Genomic DNA, 26975 nt, shown 5'->3' on the forward strand with positions numbered 1-26975 from the left:
ACTTTTTGGATATCTCAGCCATTTCAAAACCGATTTTCATCTAATAATAATAATAATAATAATAATAATAATAAACTTTTGATACCCCTTAGAACTGCATGCTCTTTGACATCTCATAGAGTGGTTTCTGAATATCTCTCAAAACGTTAAAAGCTAAATCTTCACCTCGACCAGAACTGTACACACCCTTTAACATCGCATCCAAGTTGTTGGTGTATCAAGCCTTTCCATGGAAGGTTGGTTACCTATCAATTTGACAGCTTTGGCGTAACAAAAAGTAATTAGAACAATAAAAGTTTGGAAGGCAAATAAATTCATTGAGCTACTGCCAAGTTTTGGTGACATATTTTCACTCTTCAACACACTCAATGAAAGAACATGGTAGACACGGAAAACAAATAAAACTGGCATTCAATCTTTTCTTGCGCGTACATGATTCACCGCAATGTAAGTACATACCAGTAGCAACTACGTACACTTGTATACATAATTATCATTCTACATGTAAGCTACTGAGTTCCAGTATAAGGGTATATACAAAGTTCAACCCCATAACGACTTCTTGAATTTAATTTACTATTTCTACACACATCATCAGCAGAGTACAGACATTAAAAATAGCCACTGCCTAAAGTGGTAATTTTATATTTGGTCTTCTGTCAGAAAGAAAAAATCTGCATAACATACAGGCACGCCTTTTTTCTGGTTTTGCCAGAAAAAAAGCTTAAAAATTCATCTGCCATCCAATGTATTAGTAAGCTTGCAATCGAAAAATACAATAAACAATCTTTCGGGGGGAAAAAAAAGACAATTATATACCCGTGGTTATGACATACGTGTATATGCTTGAGAAAAGTATGCGAATGGCGTTTACAAGCTGAATAGAGTATTTCAGGGACACAAAATCATTTAGAAGACATGGACTACACACGGCACTGCGCGTGACTAAAATATACAAGAAATTGCACTGCAAACATCACTCATGACATAATATTATTAATTATCAAATCTTTGTCTAGAAGAGCGCCATCATGAGTTGCTGTAAGGTGTCATCTCTGACATGAAACCAACGGATTAAAGGGGCCACTCTCAAGAATTAACTTTGTGCTTCTTCTGAATGCTTAGGAAGAAAAGATACAAGCAATATTTGTGCACTTGTAATCCTACACTTTGTTGAGTCCAATTTGTTATCTGAAAGGTAACTTTGACATAGCCATTCGAGGCAAAACCTACTGTTCCACGAGAGACACCTGCATTGAGGTACAAACATATGAGAATACTCCAAGATTTGTTTAAACGGCTTACAAAAACCCACCAGGCAGCCTCCTTGTATTCTTTACTTCTAAACATGTACAATATGTATTAAACGATGAAAACATTGATCTGTCTCTGAGTCATTGCATAGCAATAAAAGTTTTTTAAAATAGAGACATAAACTATTACAAACAAAAAATATGATTTCTGTTCTATTTGCTACAATGTTCCTCTACGTCTAACTACACTTGTTTATTTGTTTGTTTGTTAGTTTGTTTATTTATTTGTTTATTTTGTATTTCTGATTAGTGAGAGAGCGATTGTTGTTAAGTTGTCATCAACTGTGTATGTGAAATCTCTCAGTGAAATCTCTTCAAATTCTATCATTTCCCTGTTAACAGTTCTACAACATGAAGACAGATTATGAGAAAACACCTAACTATTCTACCTCAAATTTTTCATTATCGTTTATTTGTGTTTGTCAATTTGCAGAAGTTTCATACTAAGAAAGGTCTTTCTCATTAAGCAGCAACTGTTGAAGTGAACAAGCACTTCTATTATGATCACATGGACAAAATAAAAACAAAAAAATAATGTGATACTCTTGGAATAAGGCCCATCAATTATCATACTCACATAATCATTAGCAAATCATTTTAGAATACATCGTTAGAGGTTGAATAGATACTTCCCTATCATCTCAGCACTGTTTTAGTCAATGTGTCGTACCCGTTGTTCGTTTTAGTTGGAGAGTTTCTATCAACAAACTCAGAATCACTTAACTATATTTTTTGATCCTCAAGTTAACAATACATCATAGAAAATTCAAGTAAAATCATTTCTCCCTCAGATTTGCACAACTGCATAATTTCATTTCAGTAATTTGTTCATATCTATCAAATCTAATCTACGCTAATCTGTAGTCAGTGCTGTGTCATTGTACTCCAAATGGGATACTGGGTGAAGTTCACAGATAATACAATAACTGTACATGTAGAGTGTGCAAAACAGATGCACAGCAGTCACAACACTTACACCCAGCGAGCCTGAGAAAGCTGCAAAAAATGTCCTTGGATATGTACACATGAGTGCACTGAGGATCATTATCACACTTGTGAAGCAGACTTAAACCTCACACAAGCAACAAAACAGCGTCCATCTCATCTGGATTTCTCCACAATTTGAATAATAAAAACAATGAAAACATAAGGAAACAGTTTTAACTCTTGTGTTTGTCGATGGGTTCACGGAACTATACGCCAGCTGGTTTAAAAAACCAGGCATGCAGACTGCACTCGATGCACCAGTACTATAAAATCAGAAACATTTGCAGCGTTAAACTTTGGTGAATTGGAGCCGAATGCCTTTTTCTACGGATGAAACTACATGTATTATCACAGATTGCCATTAGCATTCAATGCAATGTGCAGACAAAAACTTTTGAGCGCATTTCACTTTTGCTATACAGTTTGACCTCGATTATCCGGCCATGTCGGGAGCGGTGCTCATGCGGATAAGCGAATTGGCCGGATATGGGACACACGATGTTAATGTATGTAGCTGCCGTCCAACCTGTCCTTCCAGTGCACTGGCAGCTAGGCAGGTAGCGTACCCCGCAACGGTGGTGTAATCTATGCTAGCCTGCGCAAAATTGTAGTCCCTTCTTCACAAAAATAAAGTATATCTTTATGTGAAAATCATACATGTTTTACTTCATTAGATATTGAGAAACCTATCATGCACATCTTATGAAATTACTGAAATAGATCTTTGAAAAGATGTTAAAGTCACTGTTTTTTCTCAATTTTTTGATTTTAAAAAAAGTCCTTCTCTGCGTGGACGCATCCGGATAATAGAGATTTCCGGATAAAAGGAGGCCAGATAATCGAAGTCGAACTGCACTAGGCTTCTTGCAAAGTAGAAAAAAGTTTCAAGCCTGCAAAAATTTCTGCTGTTACAGTATATTACATACAGAATCTTTTGCTTGGCCTTTACAGTTGCGCTCATTCCCTTTCTTTTATTTCAGAGAAAGGGAGCAAGGGAGAGGGGAGGGTAAGCCACATATCAAGTGCAGCTTTATACTCACTCATTGCAAACTGTATTCAACAATATTTACATAATGCCGCCATCGCGTCGCTCTCAGACAAACTGGTAGTTTTCGTGGCTGCTGACGCTGACGTATGTGGAGGAGGAGGATTGCGTGACATCGGCGGTGAACTGCTGGCCCCAGTCAACCTTGAGAGGGCGGCATAACCCCAGGCAGCGAAGACTGAAAAAATCTACACAATTCTTGAATACCCCACGGCTGTACAAAAGAACAAAAACAATAAGGGTTATGACTATAAAGAAATATAAAAAAAAAACACCAACAAATGTATATCATGAAATATCTCTCTACAAGATAAAAGACATAGAGCGGAATAGGAAAAGAAATTATTTTTTCATAATCAAAGTGCTTCGCAAAGATTCAATCCTGTCGCAGGAAAGCAATTTCAGCAGTTATCCACTATAATGAACTAATCAAAATATATGTTACCCTCTCTGTTTCCAAGTTGGTTATGTCAGAGCGACCATTATTCATGCCACAAAGTCAGGTAGATTTCAAAGAGTGACCAGCGTGATCAAGCATCTCTTGTTGGTTCATTTGTTTGTTCATTTCCATATAGCCCATAGAGCCTATATTCAGCTACAAAGCTGGTCTTCCATGGGGTCTAGTTGGATGTGAGGTGGGACCACTTCACCAGGTTAAACACCCTGCTCTTTGCGATGAATGAATGAAGGGGGATCTTTTACGTGAATGAGTTGTGACTCTCTCACACACGGGACCTCCATTTTATGTCCTATCCTGGGGAAAGAGTGTTTTGCCTCTTGCTAGAGGGGACGGTATAATTACGGAGCACACTGCTATTAAAGTCCAGACTCGGGTTGGAACCCGGGTCCTTAGGATCGTGAGGCAGACGTGCTACAGACTGAGCAAACTCACTTCCCTAACAGACAGGAAAGTAATTCCCATATTACAGAGGCTTTCATATTCCTGTGTCTGGACATATAGAGATATTTGAAGAGTATCATTGCAATATAAAAGTTAGGCCCCAATTGCAAAACAATTGAACCAGTTGAGAATGAACTGATTTTGCTACAACATAAATTCCCATAGACCGGGTTACGCTGCCCAAGTATACTCAGGACTCGTCCTCAACAGGGTTGAGAAAGTAAAAAGCAAAATGAAAACTTTTCCTGTCATAAGGTGTACCTCACTTGTTATATAAAACAAGGAATATTCTTGAAGTTAACGCATTGAAAAACAGGCTGATTTTGCTACAACACCTTATTTCCTATGGACCCATGCTCGAGTATATTCAGGACTCGTCCTCAACAGGTGAAAATCATAGATATTCCTCATTTTTTAACTAGCTTCCCCCATTATAGCAGCTTTTAATCTGTTGAAGACTAGCTGATTTCGCTACAACACACATTTCCCACAGACACTTGCCTGGGACTCGTCCGCAACAGAGTAATCACAAATATCTCAAATTCACAAAAATGGAGTAAGAACCTTTTCACCATCAAACTTTTAATGTAGTTGTAAATGCTTCTTGCAGGATGGTTCATTAGACTCAATATGAGCTTTGCAGGTAGATTTCAGGCAATCGTTTTCACTTTAAAATCGTCAGTTGAGAATGATAAGAGCCTTAAGTTGTCACTAAACCCATAGTGACCGAGACAACTTAAAGCCCTTCTCATTCTCAACAGACGAAATCATTATTGTTGCTCGTGATTTTTTATTTTTTTTTTATTTTTTTTTTTTTTGGGGGGGGGGGAGGTAGGAGATATGGATACAGTGGAAACTTGATATAACGAGATGGTCGGGACCGAGTCATTTTCCTCTTTATAGCCGATATCTCATTATATCAGTAGGCATACAAGAAAGCATAACATAAAGACATTAATTTGCACATGTGGGACTACCCATCATCTTTCAATCAATACTGATAACTTGATAATGTGTGTGAGGGAATTACTCACCTTTATGGGTAAAAAGATGTTTTTCGTCAATGAAATCCAATATCAAGAATGTGTTTCTTATTAATTGTAGATGTTTGAATCTGTAAATTATATAGCTTGCGATTGAAAGATCGTCTGTGGATTAGTATGTGGTTATGGTATGGGTATGTGGAATATATATATGGTCTGCACAATGCTGTGTGTGTATGTGACACATCCTGTATGTACATTATGATTGCGTGTGTGTGAAGATGGGGAATTCCCTACGTAGAAAGCCAATCACAGCATCAGATTGCCTCACACCTGCTAAACGTCATGATGATGTCATGTATACATTGATTGGCTATGTTTTTCTTTCTTTGGAAGACACAAAATTTATCTCGTTATAGCAATTATTTTGTTATAGCCGATCTCACTACAAGAGTAGCATATTACATAGACTTGTGTGGAAGGAAATTTGGGACCGGGAAAATTTCCTCGTAATAACCGATATCTCGTTATAGCAGTGTTCGTTATACCGAGTTTCCCCTGTATAAAAATGTGGTGTTATGACTCCAAGTGACTTACTCAAATGGATTCCTGTACTTTCCAGGCTTGTCTGGGATGGGCTCAAAGTGCTTGTAACGGGAAATATTCAGCCTCTCATTGGTGGTCACACCCAGCCAGATAATCTGTCGGGGGGAAAAAAGTAAAATGATAATAAATTTATAATGAGCAAGTGAGGATTAATAGGTACAATCTTGTAGTTGACATCCGGCTCTATGTTCAGGCAAAATTCTGCAGTGATCGTGCAATCAGGGGCTGAGATCTGAAGGGGGGTCAAATTGACCCCCCTCAGTAAAAACTTGGTCTCAAATAGCCCAGTTAAAATAGGGTTAAGGAAGAATGCACCTAAACCTATCTGGTAGAACTGACATGTTACAGAACATCCATCCATACCACCTGGTAGTGTTAGGAGGAAAAACCAACCCAAACTTACCTGGTAAAACTGACTAATCAAGGAAGAATACACCTATTCTATCTGGTAGAACTGACTAATTAAGGAATAATATATCCATATCACATACCAGAGTTATAGAGGAAAAGTGAACCAAATGGAACATCCACCCATACCCTCTAGTAGTGTTAGGAGGAAAAACTAACCCTAACTTACCTGATAGAACTGACTAATTAAGGAAGAATACACCTAAACCTATCTGGTAGAACTGACTAATTTGAGAACACACCTTCTGTAAATCTACCTGGTAGAATTGACTTGTTAGGGAAGAATCCACCCATACCAACTAGCAGAGTTAGGGAGGAAAAGCTAACCAAAAATTACCTAGTAAAACTGACTAATCAAGGAAGGATATACCTACACTTACCTGGTAGATTCTCAACAGGAAAGAATCCACCTATACCACCAGGCAGAGTTAAGAGGAGGAACCAACTAAATCCTGCCTGATAGAGCTTACTTATGAGGAACAACTGACCTAAACCCAGCAAGTAGAGCTAAGTAATAATGAATGATAATTCTATGTACACCTACTTAGCATGGCTAACAAAGCACGAGCTACTGACCAAAACCTGCCTAGTAGAGCTGATAAAATTGATGTGGACATGCTGATTTTGGTACGTACAACACGCATTTCCCTAAACCTCTTGAGGATGGGTCTTGTGTATACTCGGGCTGGTGTCTATGGGAAATGCGTGTTGTAGCAAAATCTGTCCGTCCTCAACAGGTTGAACACCTGCCAGAGAATATTCAGGATTATATTCCACATACTAAGAATGTTGCAATAGGATTGGTCCAGAGCTGATCACGTGATGAAGCGTAGTTTTGCCCATCACATCACCTGAGAAGAAAAGTTCGTTACACTCTATGTTGATAGTCCCTTTTGTTTCGCTGATCTCCACACAGTCCAAATAGTCCCAACGCAAGATGAGTACACGCGAAATAAAAGTGCGTTGCACTGTGGACTATCATGTGACCTAGGTCACTTGATAGTACACAGTGCAACGCACTTTCACTTCGGTGCCGCGCGATGCGCGCAGCAAATTCATTGTTTTGTCATCTACGCGCACACGTTACCGTTCGCTAGCCTAAGCCCTAAGGATACCAGTTAGACAGCTGAAATGGTTTCAGATGTGGAATAAAATGGGAATTTCTAGGACCCTAGATGTGGAATATAAAGCAAATAATCAACTTTTAGTTTCAGGCAATGAGACAAACTATCACTTCCTCTTACTTTCCTGAATGTGTACGCTATCTTTCCTCAGCTGCGCTTCGGAAAGATAGCTACATCCAGATCGCCTCAAAAGTGATAGTTTGTCCCATCACCTTCACCAACGTTGATTATTTGCTTACTAGTCTTCAACAGGTTGAGGAGGAAGAAAAGTGCCAAACAAAGATGGCATCCCCGACTTAAGAGAGAGAATTGATCCAAACCTATCCGATAGAGCTGATTAACCCGTTGAGGACGGACTGATTTTGCTACAGTATGCATTTCCCATAGACACCGGCCCGAGTATACTCAGGACTCGTCCTCAACGGGTTAATGATGAAGAATTTGCAAATGATTAAGGAGGAAAAGTCAACCCAAACTCAGCTGGTAAAGCAGAAGCCAACAGAGGGAGAATCATCACAAGCTAACATGGCCAAACTGACTACAGAGTAAGAACCAATCCAAACCTACCTGGTAGATTTGACTAAAAAGGAGGACAATGACCCAGGTGACGTGTAGCAGTGAGTTGAGGCTCGTCCAGAAGATCCAAGGGGAACAGGACATGACCTGGCCCAGGTAGATCCAGAAGCCATCCGTCTCAAAAGAAGTAGTGCAGACCACGTTCCAGTCTGCCAGGAATCATAAGGTGCAGTTCATAGTAATCTACTCTTTTTACCCACCACTTGAAAAGGATTTAGCTATCCGATTGGTCAACTGCTCATCATGTGACATACGTTTTAAAGCATTTATTACACGCTGTTGTCGTCAGCTGTGCAATTTTGTTTGAGCAAATATTGATATCTTATGGTTGATGTCAATCTAATGTCCATTGACTCTTGTCAATTCATGATTGACTCACAGTTTTTGTTTCCTTGTACAGATCTGATGTTACAATTAAAATCCTTCGCCGCACCCGCTCAGCATGTTACAATGCCCGATACACTACGAGCAAATTCCAAGGGTGAAGATGAATTTTGAGCCCTTCTGAGAACAATGTTACAGCTTTAATAACTCTTTAAAGTGCCATGGTGTAAACCCTCTGTGTGCCACATTATTCTGCGACAACAATGTAGTCATGCTGAGAGAAACTTTCTGTTTTTCAAGTCCACGTAACTTCTATAGATTTTTGTTACCTTGGACATGTTATGAGCAAACATGTAGACAAAATGCCAAGTTTTGTTTTGACGCAAATAGTACAACACATTTGTGATTGTTTTCCTATCAAATGACCAGGAGCTACATTATTGTAGAGGCATGACTTTTGTACACAAAACAGTGACAGAAACTTATAATTTACTCTCAAGTCCAGTGGGGAACATTGCTTGATAGTTAATCATCACATAAAATGAAAGCTACATGTGACAGAAATGGAATCGCTTGAAATGGTTTCATTGTACTGTGGCATTTGGCGATTTATCGATCGGCTTGGGCAGGTTTGTGCGTTTGAGCAGAATATGCGAACTTGGCATGCCATCGACAGAGTCAGATGCGCGAACGTGGCACATAAAGAGGTAAGGTAAGGGAATTCTCATCCAGATATACTCACATCTAATACAGGCCCAGAAGTAGAGGCTCAGGCATGGGATGAGAGCTGTGAGGTACAGCACAAAGTGGGCATGGTTACCAGCACCTGGGAAAAGGACCAGACACCAAGAATGATGAGAAACACAGAGCAATGCTTTTGCAAAAGAGTGAGCCTAAATCTGACTCTCATTAAATGAGAGGCATGACAGGTTAAACATGAATGATTTAATATTTCACAAAGCACAGAAGGAAAATAATGTCATGGATGCAGTATCCACAAACCACTGAATTAAATGAGTTTAGCATCATCAATCCAACCTATATTTGATCTTCATTCTCAATCATCATCATTCCTACACCATTGTGTGTTACAATGTCTTGTTTGCTTCTTTGTTTGATTGACTTCCATCTAAAGATGGCTGGATAGCCCATATTCAGCTACGTTTAGCTGGTCTTCCATGGGGTCCAGTTGGATGTGAGTTGGGACTACTTCACTGGGTTAAACACCCTGCTCTTTGCGATGAACAAATGAAGCGGGATGTTTTACGTGCATGAGATGTGACCCACTCGCACACGGGACCTCCATTTTATGTCCTATCCGCGGGACAGAGTGTTTTGCCTGTTACTAGAGAGGATGAGATGATTACACACAACACTGCTTAGAGGGACTCGGGAATAAAATGCATGTCATTTGGGATCGTGAAGTAGACATGCTACCAATGAGCTACGTACATTGTAATTCACCGCCCTTGTCTAAAACCGCTACCTTGCCCAACAGTCAAATAGCCATCCATGTCTGCCCTACAAGGAGAATTAATCACAATACTTAGCCGCCTAATCCTAACACAACTGAATCATTTTATGTAACCATTTAATATACACATATATCACATCAATTCACAAATAAAGGCACTTATCCTCCCAACTATCAACGCTTGCACTGCTCAGTCATTATCATCTCTCAAAGTTGTGTCTCCTGCTGACCCACACCAAAACATTACAATGGAGGGCCCTTCCCCAAGTCTTGCTCCATGCTGCCCCACACTCATCCCCACCACACCCACTCTCACCCCTACCACACCCACTCTCACTCCCACCACGCCCACACTCACCCCAACCACATCCACACTCACCCCCACCACACCCACACTTGCCCAACCACACCCTCATTCACCTCCATCGCACCCACACTCACCCCACCTCACCCACACACCACACTCACCCAACCACACCCACACTCACCTCACCACACCCACACTCACCCCATCACACCCACTCACCCTCACCACACCCACACTCACCCCCACCACACCCACACTCACCCCCACCACACCCACTCTCACCCCCACCACACCCACTCTCACCCCCACCACACCCAAACTCACCCCCACCACACCCACACTCACCATACCCACACTCACTCCAACCACACCGACACTCACCAACACAGTTGTCCACCCAGGGGCAGTGGTGATCAAACCGTGCCACGCAGTGGTCACAGTGGGCACAATGCTTGCTCCTGATTGGTCTCTTGATGAGGCATGTGGTGCAGAATCTTTCTAGCTCCAGCTGACCCGTTTCGGCAAGTTCGATGATTGTCTGAAGGGAGGACAATGGCACAAAGGGGTAAATTCCTCTACCTCTTTAACATGGAAACTTCAGGCAAACATCTTTTTTTTTCTTTTCCACGGAGCTATTTCTACTATTTCACTTGAATGTAATTTCAATAATAAGACTAATACACTATGTTTTGTCATCTCCCAAAATATATGAGTTCTCTTATTTTTTGCATTTCCTATTCAAGCTTTACACAAAAACTGCTGATGGGATGCAGCTGTAAAACCAGAAATATTTGTGGGTACAAAACTTCCATCAATCGCAGCCAACAGCCTCTTGGGGCAAATTGCTACTGGCATTCAATGCATAGTGAAGAAAACACTTGCCTGTGCATTTTACTATGTAATTGTGAATCTTGGCTCCTTGCAAAAGTCACAAAAGTTTCATGAACACAAAAATTTGTTATTACAGAACATATCCAGTGTCAGTGAATATGGGAACCTGTCCAATAATACCATCAAAGAGAAAAAAATATTGTAAAGGTTCATTTCCAAGTATATTTTTTTTCCTTCACAGAAGTACAGTGATCCCTAAAAACTCCACGGTTCAAAAACACACATATCAACAAACAAATGGATCACCACAAGAATGGAAGGAAATGAAAAACTTGAATGCTTCCATGGACCTAATACACATGGACTATTCACGGCAGTTTTTCTTTGATGTAATGATCGTCACCGACACATGATATGAGATCACATATCAACAAACAAATGGATCACCACAAGAATGGAAGGAAATGAAAAACTTGAATGCTTCCATGGACCTAATACACATGGACTATTCACGGCAGTTTTTCTTTGATGTAATGATCGTCACCGACACATGATTACGTGCATCTTAATGAGTACATTCAGGTGTCTTGACAATAACGATTGTGTAATCATGTATCGTCACTAACAAAAGAATCATTTCCCTCATTTCAGTCTTGTTTCGCTGATGTGCCTTTTTCAGACGGAAATGTCTTTGAATAAATACAGATGATGAGGAGCAGCAAACCTGAGATCATTACAAATTTTGTGTCAAAAGATGGGTAATTGCTGATTCGCACATTTTCGCACACGCATAAGACCTTGCCTAATGGGAAGACATATCTGTTCTCTACCACTACCGTCCCTTTTTGCTCTGGAATATGCTGGAGAAAAGTGAAACATTGAGATCACAAATGACAATCATTCTGCCAAAATGTTAGCTTTCTTTTAAAAACTGCCTGCTTCTCCCAAGTGAAATTGTTTGAGGTAAGATCTCCTAACATACACCACAACTGCACGTTCACTTTACTTGATTTTTGTGAGTTATTTTCTTCAGCGCATAAAGTTTTAGATTTCTCGAATCTCCGTCTTGTTCTTCTCCCGGCTTGCTGGCGGTGACGATCATGGGATCAAAGCAGTGAAGCATGCTAAAAATGTCTTTGTGGGGCTTTTGAGATGTACGGGTGCATGAATTAATTAACGATACGATGAATGTCCATGTGTATTAGGTCCATGATGCTTCTAACCCTTTTTCTGTCCTCTTGCGAACAGCTGATGATGCCTGGGTCCCGCTTCATCGTGATATAGAACTGGTAGAACATTGTGGCCGATGACAGGCAAAAGAGAGTATTGTGCCACAAAGGTTGCAGTGGATACGATTGTCAAGGAAACCATCACCTCTCTATCATCCCATTAGTATTCTATCCTCCCAATTCAAATGTTACTGTGTACTCTGAAGGGTAGATACCCATCGGGAGATACTGAATATAATTAGTCAAACATCGTACACAGAGTGAATGATCATGGGAACACTGGTATATCAGACTTCACATTTCAGGCAAAAGGTGAGATATATCACTCCATTGCATAAATAATAATGAACATTCACTATTTGTTTTTGGCGACACAGCCAAAGCCAGAAGATAACTTCACTGCAAAAAATGAAACTCTGCAAATTTGATGAAGAGGTCATAGAATTACTGAACAAACAATAAAGTGATGCCTTCATGCACTGTACAAAGGTGCATTTGTAAAAGAGTGCGATAGTGGGGGCGGGGTGTATTCCCCTCCCATGAAAAGAGCTTGGCAGTTTTATGCTGCAAATTGTGCAATCTGGTCATACTTTAAAATAATATCTTAGCTTCTTCTGATGAAAGCAAATATAAAGTATATAAATACACACTGTATATTCTCAAAATGGGATTTTTTTTTTTTTTTTTTTTTTTTTTGCATTTGGAAATCCATGTTTTGTTTGTTTTGTTTGTTTTCCAGGTCGTTTTCTTTGAGAAAAGAGAAAAATCTGGGTCCCATTTCATAAAAGATGTTAGGATGGCAACTCTTGCTGGAATGGCAACTTCCAATGGCAACAGCCAATCAGAAAGCTGGATTCTTGTCGTTACTATGACAATTGCCATTCCAGCAAGACTTGCTATCATATGAACTTTCTATGAAATGGGACCCTGGTCAGCCGAGTGAGCATGACAAAAACATCTGAGGTGTGAGTTTCACACTTTACAAAATATGTGAGACTTTTTAATAGGACTGCAATGTAAACTGCACATACAATCTACAAGCCACTTCAAGGCTGCCAACCTCAAAGTTCAATTGGTCACAACAGTTCGCTGGCAAAAGACTATTTGGTGTAAACATGTTTTCAGTTGCAAAAGGATATATGTCCAAAGGAACAGGGCATACGTGCCATACAGGTAGCTCTTGGTCGCCACGGAGATGCAGATGGACACAAACTCGCCAAACCGGTGGTCGAAGAAGGATCTAGCAGAAGCCAGGGTTTGAAAAAAATCGATATCAGGCCTAATATAAAATATCTACTGCATTCTCTTTGCATTCTCTTGAAAAGAGAAGTTCTTACACGGTCAAGCATAGAAAACACTGCATTCACAGAAGTGGAACAAATTGAAACACTACAGTAACAATCTTAATGAAAAGTCAATTACTGAACTTTGGCATTTAAAGCAGCCTCGACTTACGTCAGACAGGATAGTGGCTTTCTAATTCATGTGTAAATGTCAAATCTCAACTTTCTCAGCCAAATTGTTTTATTTTGCAAATTTCTTGGTTTGAATGTAAACAACTTTATCATGGTAGTAGCCCCTGGTGACAGGTGCACATGTCATGGGCATCTTCAAATCTTAGCTGGTGCCATTATATATGCAACTACCAGGGCCGGCAGAGCATTTTCAAAAATGGGGGGGGGGGGGGGGGGGGGGGGGGCTTCATGAGCTAACAAGCAAAAAAAAACTTCCACTTCCGGGTTTCTTCACCTGACAAGCAAAAAAAAAAGGTCCTCAGCGCAAAAAACATAACCTCACCTTGCTCACACTTCAAGGTCTCTATCCATTTCTTTCTAGTGCCACTTACACACTTCAGGGGAAAAAAGTTGGGGGGGGGGGGGGGCCCAAAGTGGTGAAACCTTATGTGCATGACTACTGACTTGCTATAGGCATTCAGGCCACTGCCCTGGTTTGTAATTTGCAAGGACTAGAAACATATTCTATAATACAACTACGTGTAGTATAGGACCCAATTCAAAGAGCACTTGACAATATATCTTCATGCAACTAGTACTAGCCTTTGTTCTAGTCCTAGAATATGAATGAAAACAAAAATAAATCATGACATGGCATGATGAATACAAAGAATTAAATAAACAAACTACCTAGGTAAAAAAAAAAAGAATGATGAAATAAGACTACCAAGGTGAAAAATAAGAATGGAACAACATTTCTAAAAGAGAAGTCTGAGGGGATCTTCTCAGCTCTGTCATTATCGTTCCAAATCGACCAAACAGATATTATAAAATCATGACAATGGTAACTCCAATCAAAGAGTTGTTTGGTACAGGAAAATGTAGTTTGACGCATCAGCAGACAAAAACTATGAAACTAAAATGATACATTACATTTAATTTCACTTGAACAACAACAAAAAAGGTTTGTTATATCAAATAGTTTGTTATTATGTGGCATGTCACAGCATTACCCATATAAAATCAGAGATTAGAAAGGCAGAAAAATGTGTGGAAAGCCGACTGTGGCAATAAACTTCACAATTTTCTGATTTTATCTATTTTTTTTTCAATCTATTTAGTAGGGCAAATTATACATCAATTCAAAGCTTATCATCTGGAGAATTCATATGTGTCCAAAACTGAGAAGTGATTTTCCTACATTAGATGTATATGGATTCCGTGGTGATGCATCACATATTAAGTATTTTCCGTACTGTAAAATTGGATATTTTTGCGCAACTAATTTTTTTGCACTGAGCTGGATAAGAAGACTTTTTAATTCCGCAGAATCAAGACATCAATTACTGGAACATATGGCAAGCAGAAATATTTGCATGCTCTTATTTTTGCACTTGATAGTTTCTGGTTGCACGAATGCGCAAAAATTTCAACAACGCGAACATTTTCACTTTTACAGTATATCAGATATCATTTTTTTATATATATTTTTTTTTTATTTTGGAAGGAGTTTTCAGCAGACTCACTTGAAGAGGCCGTAGACTGCCACGTAGGCCAATACAACCAGGAGCAGCTTGGCCCACCAGGGTAGGGAGAGCTGTGGGATGAACCCCATGAGGAAGAGGACCAGGAAAGGCACGGACTGCATCACTCGTTTTCTCACATCCTGGTCGACAGAGAGGGGAGAAGACATGTTCTCTTATCTTCAAATTAATGACATTGAAAAAATCAGAACATGGGATAAAAAGGTTACTTGTACAGATTTCTCATTTTACATTCCATCCTCTCTGTCGATATCTTGCTACTTATACATGTATGTGTCTTGTTCTGTTTGCTTCAAGAACTGTCTTCAATTCGTGTCACAATAAATCCGAACAACTACATCAAAGACTTCCCAACCACTATTAACAAACAAACAAAAAATTGATGCAGCAGATGCCTGCAACATCACAAGCAAAGTGGTTGTCACCATGACAACCATTACCTTGTTAGACTTCAGCCTGTTGAGGAAGGTCGTCTGATCCATCACCTCCTCCCCACGGAACTCTTTGATTCTCATTATCAGGTAGCCGTTACGACGCATCTTGGCCAGATCTAAGCATGTCTGGTGCTGCACGAACGAGAACAATTCAGACACGTGTACACGTGCTTAACAACTGAAATAAGACTTCCTGCATATACAGTGTAATGACGTTTGGAAGACATTCACACATTAGTAGTTACAGTTCAACCTCGATTATCCGGCCATGTCGGGACCGGCGCTCATCCGGATAAGCGAATTAGCCGGATATGGGAGACACAACGTTAATGTATAGCTGCCGTCCAAGCTGCCATCCCAGTGCTCTGGCAGCTAGGCAGGTAGCGTACCCCGCAACGGTGGTCATGACTGCTTACTTTTACGATGATAATGTGGTGTGAATTTACGTTAGTTCTGTCAGGAATATTGCAGGTAAATCGTGTGAGTTTTGTAGAAATTTGAAATGAGTTTAAAGTCACTGTTTTTCTCAATTTTTGGATGAAAAAAAAAAGTCCTTCACTGCGTGAATGCATCCGGATAACAGAGATTTCCAGATAAAAGGAGGCCGGATAATCAGGTCGAACTGTACAATTATTCAGGAACAATGTACACAAACACACGCAAACTCACTACATGCACTTTAAAATTTTATTCTGAACCCTTGCAATGTACATTCTTGCAGACTAATATACATGCATTCATACAATCAACACAAACAAACATAAACATAATACAGATTTACAAATATGCACCAATAAATATGTACCTATATCAAAGCACATGTGTGTAAAGAATATGCACATACAAATAGATTGAGCTTTTCACTAATTCACCAAAGACTTGGATATTGTTCTTTACTATTAAAATGATGCCTTTCTTTACTTTTACCTTGGGGTACGAAAATAGAAACCTAACATTTTGCTGAATTGCTGTGGTATTTTTAGCACTGTACCCTGTGAGCATGTTACCAAAATGGGAGTGCAAATGATTTTTTTCCCATTTTTTTGTTGTTGCTTTATTGAACACAAATTCTGTTGCAATTATGAGCTCAGCAGTGCGGCAATGTCATTCCACCAGCATTGCTTATCACTCACTCTCCACCAGACTTCAGTGCCACACACAAACAGTTGCACTGCATTATTACAAGCATTACCAATTTGAAGATGTAAAATAAGCCATCGTAGGACAAATTTGTGGATTAAGATGATCTCCTTTCTAATAAATGTTCCAAATTGTAATAACATACTTTGAAAACATAAAGAGCATCATTATCAATACCATCATTTTCATTGTAACAACAGTTTGAAATACTTCATAACAGGGCAGTATTGTATTAGGATTATTCTTGCCGGGTGCGCTATTTTGGCCGCCATGATCCCGATGTGTAACATTTTCTGTGTGAACACTAGACGGCACTGTACAATGTGGTACACTGTGGTATGACTGTATACTTTGTTACCACACGCTGCATCACATAATGGCTTTGGTTTTCAATAAAGATGAAAAAAAGAAAGGAAAAAAGTATTGCGCTCTGGGCAACCAGTTCCCCAACACTGGTTGTCCAACGTCGGAATCCAATAAATCATCCCCCACCCCTATCATCTGTCAAGTAGATTTGTGTTGCATATAAATCAAAATGAGAGAGTAAAAAGAAAGATATTTATCTCAGTCATTTTGATGAGAGTCGCACTTACATTTTTGTTCTCGAGGTAAGTGTCTGCGCCATACTTGACGAGGACGTTGATGGCAGCCATGTTGCCTTGCACTGCGGCCCAGTGGATGGCACCGTTGGAAAACTTTTTGTCCTGGAGGTTTGGGTTGGCCCCCATGGTTAGGAGGAGGCGTGTCGGATCCATGCTGAGGAGGTAGGGGTATTTGAAACAGAGCACATAGATAAAACATAAAAGTACTTTAGTATCTTCCGATATCCAGTCAGCAAACAAACACACAAAAAATCCTACACAAAAGCTTCTGTAGAATTCCTATCTTTATCCCATCTTTATCCCTACCATGCAACATGTACTTCCAGTTTGTAATAGTTTACATCAAGTCTTTCATTTCATTCAAAGAGAGCATTGTTTCATGAGTGAAAATCAAGATTCTAGTGATACTTATTTGAAGAAATGTGCGAGTTGAGCAGGAATTCACAGCATTGCGTCACCTATAGAGTTTGAATGTGAGATGGTGAAGATATCACTCCTTTCATAGAATACAAATTCGTATTGGATTACTCAACCTGGCTGTGGGTGGAGTTATGTGTTGTTTTATCTGTAATCTGCTCTTGAAAAAAAAAATAATGTGCTTTACTTCCTTTTACTTTCACCAAGGCATTTAATACTTTGCCTGTAGATATCAGCTAAGCTCATAATTTGAAAGCAGAGACCATGCGCTACAACTATGCTCCAGAGATTTCTGTAAAAGGAACAAGAATTGGGCCAGGTTATTTTAAGCTTTACAGTACTACTAAACTCTCATTCTTGGTGTGCACAAAATTTTCCTGATAGCAAGCGACTGGTAAAAAAGTCATACAGTATACCATCCCTTTTGCAAACATCACAAAATCGTGCATGATTAAAGAATGATGTCACTCAACATCCCATGTGATATCTTATGGAAATACATCCCTGAGTTTTTTCACAAATAAATGAAAAACTATTGATGCCCAATGTCACTTGATAATATGCTACCCTTTTGTACCCAGAATAACAGTTGTTTTGTTTTTGTTTTTGTTGGTTTTTTTTTTTTGTTTTGGTTTGTTTTGTTTTGTTTTGTTTTGTTTTTTTTTTTTGGGGGGGGGGTCTGGATAAATTCAGATCTATAGTATGTTTCCCCCTCCATTATAAAGAAGTTTCCTGTTCTATTATTCTAAGAAAAGATCTTAATTAACTCTCGAAGTGTACCTGCTCATGAAAAGAACCTAATTTTCAGGGTAGCAAAAGGGACAAAAGAAAGGCTCGAATTCATGAAGGTGGTACAACCGAATTATGGTTTAAACCATGGACAATTTGTATGGAGCACCAAGTGTCGCATGGCCTATTTCATTACAAAATGCCTAATTTAATAATGAAATAGGCCATGCGGCATTTGGCGCTCCATACAAATTGTCCATGCTTTAAACCTGGTTTCAATTGTACCACCTTCATGAATTCGAGCCTACGGGTGAGGTTCTTAGAAGTACTTACGAAAATGCTTTGTATGATGCCCACATCAGTGGTGTCATTCCATTGCCATCCACCATGTTGGGATCCTGACAAAACAACACAAAATGACAACAAACTTTTAAAATTTACACATATTGTGAATTGGTGACTGGCATTCAATACATTGAATAAACAAAAACTTTCATGCGCATTTTACTGTCACGAAGATTGGCTCTTTGAGATATTCACAAAAGTTTCAAGCACATGAAAATTTATGGTTTTACGGTAAAAATATATCATACAAAAGGTCTAGAATCTAGACTACATTCTACCACCAGTCTCACTTATTCCTAAGAGAATGGGAAACGACACTGAACACAAAACAACAACAACAACATCTCACCTGTCCCTTGGCAATGAGGTAGGCCACAATGGGGGTGTGAGCAAACTGGCAGGCAAGGTGGATACAGCTGCACCCCTCCCCGTCCCTCAGAGAGGGATCGGAACCATACTGCATCAGCAGCACCACCATGGGAAGGTGGCCCTGGCGCACTGCCCAGTGGAGCGGCGTCGAGTTCAGGTCCCCGCCCAGTTTGTCGATGATGGCGCCCTTGGAGACAAAGTACCTGCCCACGAAGAGAGATAGAGCGAGGGAAAGGGAGTTTGACAGGATCCGGCTGCTCACACTAGTGCCCCGTTGGTGACTCATCCAAATTAATTATGTTATATTGTTACTCTACAATAAGAAAATATCTTGCAAGAATGACGTTTGAATCATTTTACTTAAAAACTGGTTATGTTGAAATGTAATTACAGTAAATATTGCATCCTTCATAATCACAAATACTAAAATAATGTATTCCATAGTATTGTGAAAGGACTAGCCTGCATGGGATTGCTTGTTCTCTACTACCTCCTATAAACTTTTTTTTTGAATGTATGATTATTTATTTTGGGTTTTATCTTATGTTTGCTAGCAATGCTCATTGCTCGGTTAGAAAAAAAAAAGTCTTCCATTCAAAAGGTTGTATTATAGTCAAAATTTCAACAGTCAATATGCTGTACTCATTTATGTGCCATGAAAATGTAAAATATGATCAGAGGTAATATGAGTATTCAAAAACAGATGTCAGATCTGATCTACGCACTGAAACAATGATTTCACTTCATGGTAAATGCTCATTCAAATACATTTTTTTTTTTAGGGGGGGGGGGTGCCATTGTGCCAGCAATGAAAACTTAAGGTGTTAGCAGTCACTTATTACACAGAAATAATCAAGAGAAATATGTCATTTTGCAATGCATTGTTATAATTCTTTGATTTTGAATGCACATGTAAAAAAAAAAAAAAAATGAGATGAAAGATAACACCTGGACATGACACAGTAGACATTTTTGCTCTTTGAGAATAAACATGTACAAGTACCAGAGGTTCGTTTTTTGTCTTTGACCAGGTTGATTTTTTTCCAAAGAGGGAATCATGTTTAGAGATGAATGGAACTCATATGTGGATTGAGTTAACATAGCAATACATTCAGAATACATCACTGAAATTTGAGTAAATAAGGATGATCCATTCAAAAGTTATGAATTTTAGAGATTCGGTGCTGAAACTTCATTGATTTGTTTTGCTAATATTTAATGGTTTGTATATGCTTAGGTTTCATTCCTCTGTAAGAAACACTCAATAATAACAAGTCTTAAAGGATCCACAGAAAGACCAGGAAAAAGACAGGCAAACTGTCAAATCAGGTCAAGGTATGCATGCCCACTGTACCTAACAATGTCCAGTCGGTTGTTAATGGCTGCCCAGTGTAGCAGCGTCACATTTTCTTGGTCAGGTTGGTTGACATCGTAGCCTTCCTCGATGAGCCTACGCACGCGGTCGATGACGCCGTACTGGGTGGCCTTGATGATGTCCATCTGCTCGGGGTCATTTTTGGGGTTCTCCGACTTTGGCTCTGATGATTCGGCGGAGCGGGGGTCGAAGAACATCGGCCCACCCGGGATTTGGCTCGAAGGCTGTACCGGGTAGGGCTTCACTTCTTCCATCATGATTAAACCTGGCAAACAACAAGTAAAAAAATAAAGAAAAGACAGCCAGCAAAGAAATTAATCACAAAGACAATGTTTGCTGTCGCCAAGAAAATTGGGTGCTAACATGCTTTTGTATCCCTGTAGATGTCTCAATATCCACTGAACCAAACTGAATTAAATTACAGAATATATTGAAAAATATCTAGTTTACTTCCAATCACTCACGTAAATTTGAACCAAATTGCTCATAGGGACATTAATATAGACGTTGACTTTCATGTCATCGCTCAAAACACAATCACTCTTCAAGAGTGATAGTGCCTCACAATGGGCCGGATGCATAAACGCTAGCAATTGCTTGTGCTAGCCTTTTACTCGAATCCGTATGCATAAAAACAAGCAATTGTTTGCGAGCAGAAGCTTTTGCTAGCAAGCACAAGCAATTGCTTGCTGCTCGGAAGCAATTGCTTAGAGGCCAAGCATTTGCTTAAAAACTTATGCATAAAACATACCTTTTGCTTGGTCTTGCTAGCAATTGCTTACGATTTTCCAAGCTCTGTAAAATGAGCTTGAGCTTTTGCTTAACTGGGACGTTCCCTTTTAAGTATCATTTTCACATTCATAAAAGAAAGAGCACACTTGTGCAGGAGTGGTATAAATCTACAAGAAATTACCCCTAAGAAATGTAAGAAACTTTTTGGTTTCAACAACGGGAATGTCCAGTGGTTAGCACGCAAAGTGTAATGAAAATCAGGTAGGATGTCTGACTCGGTGGAGAGCAAGGAGACCTCTCTCCACGTGCGATCTGGCAGATCCGGGCTACTATAAGCAGTGACGGGAATCAGCCAGTATGTGTGTATGTATAGATGTGTGTGTGAGTCTGTGTGTGCATTTCATAGCTCTTCTGCTATGTCAGGAAATGGTTTGAGACACACATACCATTTAAAATACATGCTGTCACACTCGCCTTTGTTCTTGTGTTCGCACAGGCGTGACGTCCCAATTGTTGAAAACGCAAGCAATTGCTTGTGCGGGACAAGCAAAAGGTATGGGCACAAGCAAAAGGTTATGCATATGGATTTAAGCAATTGCTTGAGCTAGACCTTTTGCTAGATGAGCTTGTGCTTTTGCTTGAAGCAATTGCTTACAAGCAATTGCTTACAAGCAATTGCTTGTTTTATGCATTCGGCCCATTGGTGCCTCACAACCTAAAACTGAAGCTACTCTAGAGCTCTAGACTCCTTCATGCAAAGGTTTTAACCCGCCGAGGACGAGTCCCGAGCATACTCGCAGAGATTCCAACTCTCCCACTTTCGACGGGAGATCTCCCACCGAAAGCCCATTTTTGCTAAATCTCCCGTTCTCCCGCTTGAGATTTAATTTCTCCCGCCCTGGCTCTGTGTCTCCCGCTTGAAATGATCTCTAACTTGTATAGTGTCATCGTATGTTGAAGAATAAGCCTGAGATAGCATGAGAGAGCATCTACTGTAGAACTCTACAGCTTCCAGGGCCCTGAAGCGGGCCCTGGTCCCCAGCCGAAAAGAACTTCGCACTTGTGATGTGCGCTTCACGCCCATCAATTTGGAGTCTCCAGTTTGCTAGGGGTTTCAGGTGGGAGAATCTCCAGATCAGAAGGTGCATGGGGTTGGGGTCTCTGTACTCAGGCAATTGTCTATGGGAAATGTGTGTTGTAGCAAAATTAGTCCATCCTCAACAAGTTAAACGTGCTCTTGTAATGCTTACACTTCAGAAGTTTTGAATATTATTCACTGTATTATTTGTTCTATGACTATAATACAATATCATTTTTAGCAACAAGTGTGTGTGTAACATTACAGTTGTAGGAGAGTGAATTGTATCATCGAACGCTTATTTCTTTGTTGCTCTGAATTCCGTACTCAGAAGATAAAAGCAAAAATAACACCAACGTACAGAAAATTAAAATTTGCAAAATTTTTTTAATCATTCATTCTGATTTTTGGGAACTGTACTTCAAGTTAGCCCCTCTACAAAAAAAAAAAAAAAAAAAATTATCTTTTTATATAGCATGGTGGAAAATCACATCATCCATGCAATTGTGGATATGATTTTTGTTATAAATAATTGACGTCTTTCACATATATGTGACACTGCACCTCAAAACAACCAAAAAGTCGCCAGACATGAATTTTTAGTTAAGACCATATTCTGAAAGAACAGACTTTAAGCTTTAAAATGATGTATAACTCAAATCAAATGGACTCTCCTAACCTATCTAAATATTGGAAAGAAAGCACAAACTCAGGAAAAGTGTGAACTGAGAAAAGAGGCTCTGAAGTACAGTGTCTATTGAAGCGCTTAATCTTTACCAAACCGTGCTGACTGTGCGATGAATGGGACAAAAATCAGAAAGTAAACCACCAGAGTAACAGCAATGAAGGGATTATCAGATTAAACTGAAATTAAGCACGCCTCATTAACACATTCTGTCCATAATCAATGCCAACTTTCAAAGCTGTAGCACTATCCTTTCAAAAGTTATTAGAGTTGAAAGTAAAGAGTGGACAAGGTTTTTCAGAAATGAAAAAGGGATTCTAAAGACACACCTAATCACACTATTCTACCAAAAATGTTCGAGATAAACTGCTAAAAAAACACACTTTCCTGCCCGTTTTATGATACCAAATTTTTGCATAATGTAAAAGAAGACCCGCTCTTTCAGAAAATATGAAAAAGTCAAGTTCGGCTAGGTTGACCCATTTCACTTATTTTCAGTCCTCACGCAAAATCAGTGTGTGCGACTTTTTGTTCGTTTTGAGGTGCACGGTCACATATTGTTCATGCACCAGAATCACTATTCATACCCACGGTTCACCGTACACATTTTTTATCAAGCGTACGACAAAGAAAAAAAAAAACAGCAAATGAGGCTCAAATTTCACATTGTATCATAAAAGGTCTCACATTAACATTTCATACAATTTACGCGAAAAAAATTGTGATAAATTGATATCGTCTTCTCAATCTGATGTGACATATGAATCTTAGCATTTCTACATTTGTTCATGCTTTCTCATTATTGGCCCAAAACTTTAGGGGAAGCCTTCCAATATCTCTTCGACAAGCACCTTCTATTGATGGTTTCAAAAAGAACCCCAGCTCAAGACCTACCTTTCAATTCAAACAGACAATAAATATTGTGTGTTTACCTGAATGTACATAGCTAAGTTTGATTGTTTGTTCATTTTCCATCCGAGAAGATGACTGGAAAGCTCGTAATCAGCTATGCTAAGCTGGTCCTCCATGGGGTGGGACCACTTCACCGGGTTAAACGCCCTGCTTTTTGGGATGATTGAGTGAAGCGGGATCTTATGTGCATGAGTTGTGACTCTCTCATACATGGGACCTCCATTTTATGTCCTATCCGAGGGACATAGTGTTTTACCTTTTGCTAGAGGGGACAGTATGAATATGATTACACACAAAATTGCTCAGTCCAGACTCGGGTTCGAACCCGGGTCGCTTGGGTCAAAGGCAGACGCCCTACCGACTGAGCCAACTCACCGCCTTTAATTAAGTGTCTGTGTACAGATGTTCTTGTTTGTTTATTGATTTGCTCTTAGATCTTCTGTGATACTCTGTTTAAACGTGATACATGTTCCACAGCGCCACGAGTAAATTTATCTTTTTCGGTAGAATGAGCACTTTATAAGAGTCGTCTATTATTATTATTATTATTTATTTTTTTTTTTTTTATTATTATCATTATTATCATTATCAGTATTATCATCATTATTATTAGGGTCTAGATCTATATCTGGCAATTTCGGCCCACAAAACGCTCTGTAGAATTATAGAACCTAGTACGTACATGGTACCGGTAAGGCAAGGCTCTGGCTAGTCTAGAAATTCCCGCCCACAGTGAATGTCATTAGAATACTAATTTACACAGAGCTGATGTACGCATCTGTAAAATAAATCACCAAGACACCATGTTGTCCAGTAGCATGTCATGCAAAATTTATATAAAGTTTAACGTACATGTATGGATATAAAATTAGCTTACCAGGGTTCTAGTTTTTATAGATCTAGATCTAGATCTAATAAACCTAGATGTGAAATAGGGCCTACTGGTGATTTTAGAATTGAATGACATTATTTATTGATCTATTGATATGGACTACACAGTACAGCAACACATAGGATAGACCCTACATTTACATGGATCATTAATAATCACAGGATAGAGGTCGACGTCTCGCCTCGCCCTCGCTCGGCTCGGATCTAGCTACTTCGTTCTGGCCCTAGCATGCACAACATGTAACGACTATTTGAGGGGGATAAACAATGGGATAGCACTGACAGTGACAGTGATACACTAAGTGTTAACATAATGTAAACTTTCGACTATTTTCATCTTCTTTTCTGATTCCACTAACTAGCAACCTGATAAAAGTAGCTAAACTACCTTTGCCGTACTGCTCACGGTTCACTTACCTACTGCACACTGGTATTTTCAGTTTCTTCAGTCCCGTCTATTATAAAAGTACGTTGTAACGTTAGAGTGTGGTGTCATGCAAAGAAATACGGCACACGACGTATAAAATTCAGATAACAAAAACATAGACAATATTTCCACGTGATTCTTAATAAAAATGACGTATAACTTCAAACACAAGCCGTCTTACATCAGTTAGGATCCATCTTACCTTCTTAAGTTCTAAGTATTTGTGGTGCTATTCGTGCCGTACACCGTGTTTACGCCACTCCTCCGTGCAAGAACTGGCACCAACCTCGGGACACTAGCTACACGTACGTACGGTGTACGAACGTTTGTACGCAATACGCTCATAATCATGCCACTGATTAACAACGCGCTAGCTAGCACAACACTGTCAAATATAATCACTTACTTCATACATGTAGAGTGGGTACTTGCGTATAAAAACAGATTGAAGTAATCGACCCTTACGATGATTTGGGTGCGGCTCCTGTATTCTATTAAAACCGAGGAGTGCGCTACCAAAAACCTTAATTGTGAGTTTGTTAATTGAACATGGACGCACACTGATCTTGTTTATACAAAAGTTTAACCTTGTATTAGCTTTGTAGATTAACGTTGGAGCGAAGTTAATGCTGTTGACCTAAACTCGTTTGCACGTCTGAGTAAAGTAGGTAGGCTAGTCCCATATCATTATATTGCTTTGTTTGTTTGTTTTTTTCTCCATCCCTGCCGGCCTGTACTGCTTTTCTATTTCCCCCACATTGTGGAGTCATAATGAGGAGATACAGCTAGACGGGCAAGTTAAGGGTGTGTCTAATTATGGAAATAGTATTATAATATTATAGAAATAGTAATTGGGTCTACTATTTGGTCCTTCCTCCTTTTCTAAACAAAAGACTAAAAACTCGTCATCAGACAATTTTAAAGATTATAATAAACAACATCTTTTTGATGCAATTAAGTTAAAAGTTGATGAATAGTTAAATATGGAGTTTTCTTCTTTTCATCTTTTTTTCTTTCATATGTACAAGTATCCGGGGGTTCTTTTACCAAGGGAGGAGGTTATGTTTTCTTTGCCGTTGGTTTGTGTGTTCGTTCGTTTGAATTTGAATTTGAATTGAATTTGAATTTATTCATTTCATTTCCATTTTTACACTTACATTGCATTGTTGTTTACATATTGACACATAATATTACAGCAATATATCAGCATGAATTGACAGAATATAGGGTACTTATACATTAACGGAAATGGGGTGACCCAACTAAAAGCATAGCTTGTCAAATTTGTAGGTCACCATGACAAGTAATATTCATAACTGTGTACAGAGTAATTGAGAATATAACATACATACAGACTCCTGAAACATAAAATTATTTACATAACTTGTACATATTTACATCTTAAAGGTAGTAAATATGAATGAGAAAGAGAGGGAGAGAGGGAGAGAAGGAGAGAACGAGAGAAATAGAGGAAATAAAGTGAGAACCGAAGGGGGAGAGAGGGGAAGAAAAAGAAAGAAAGAGAAAAAATAAACAGTGGAATTAAAATGAATAGGAATTCCACATGAATAATATACCATGTAAAAATTGATATAAGATTACCTTATAGGGCAGAAGTGTCCACATCGTATGTGGAGTAATAATACTTTATCCAAGTATAATTTTGCTGAGTTTCCCCAGGCAAGAACGCCATTTTATTGAGATAGGGGAGTACAGAAGGGTAGAGTATAGTA

The 26975-nt window shown here is 39.2% G+C and overlaps 1 protein-coding gene across 1 annotated transcript; it reads right to left on the reverse strand.

The window, feature by feature from the left end:
- Positions 1–567: 567 nt before the first annotated feature.
- On the reverse strand, positions 568–25522 carry LOC139738973 (palmitoyltransferase ZDHHC17-like). The gene is made up of 14 exons (XM_071649590.1): positions 25445–25522; positions 20497–20782; positions 19123–19345; positions 18762–18826; positions 17274–17436; positions 15547–15672; positions 15089–15228; positions 13248–13348; positions 12103–12224; positions 10430–10586; positions 9010–9093; positions 7935–8092; positions 5827–5930; positions 568–3559 (listed from the first exon to the last, which is right to left on the reverse strand). Exons 2-14 carry the CDS (start codon positions 20772–20774, stop codon positions 3394–3396), a joined length of 1887 nt encoding a protein of 628 aa, XP_071505691.1. The 5' UTR covers positions 20775–20782; positions 25445–25522; the 3' UTR covers positions 568–3393.
- Positions 25523–26975: the final 1453 nt, after the last annotated feature.

This window comes from Diadema antillarum, unplaced genomic scaffold, assembly GCF_040938485.1.
Source record: "Diadema antillarum isolate AM-2024a unplaced genomic scaffold, OU_Dant_1.0 seq00000778_RagTag, whole genome shotgun sequence".
In the NCBI taxonomy this organism is placed as follows: Eukaryota; Metazoa; Echinodermata; class Echinoidea; order Diadematoida; family Diadematidae; genus Diadema; species Diadema antillarum.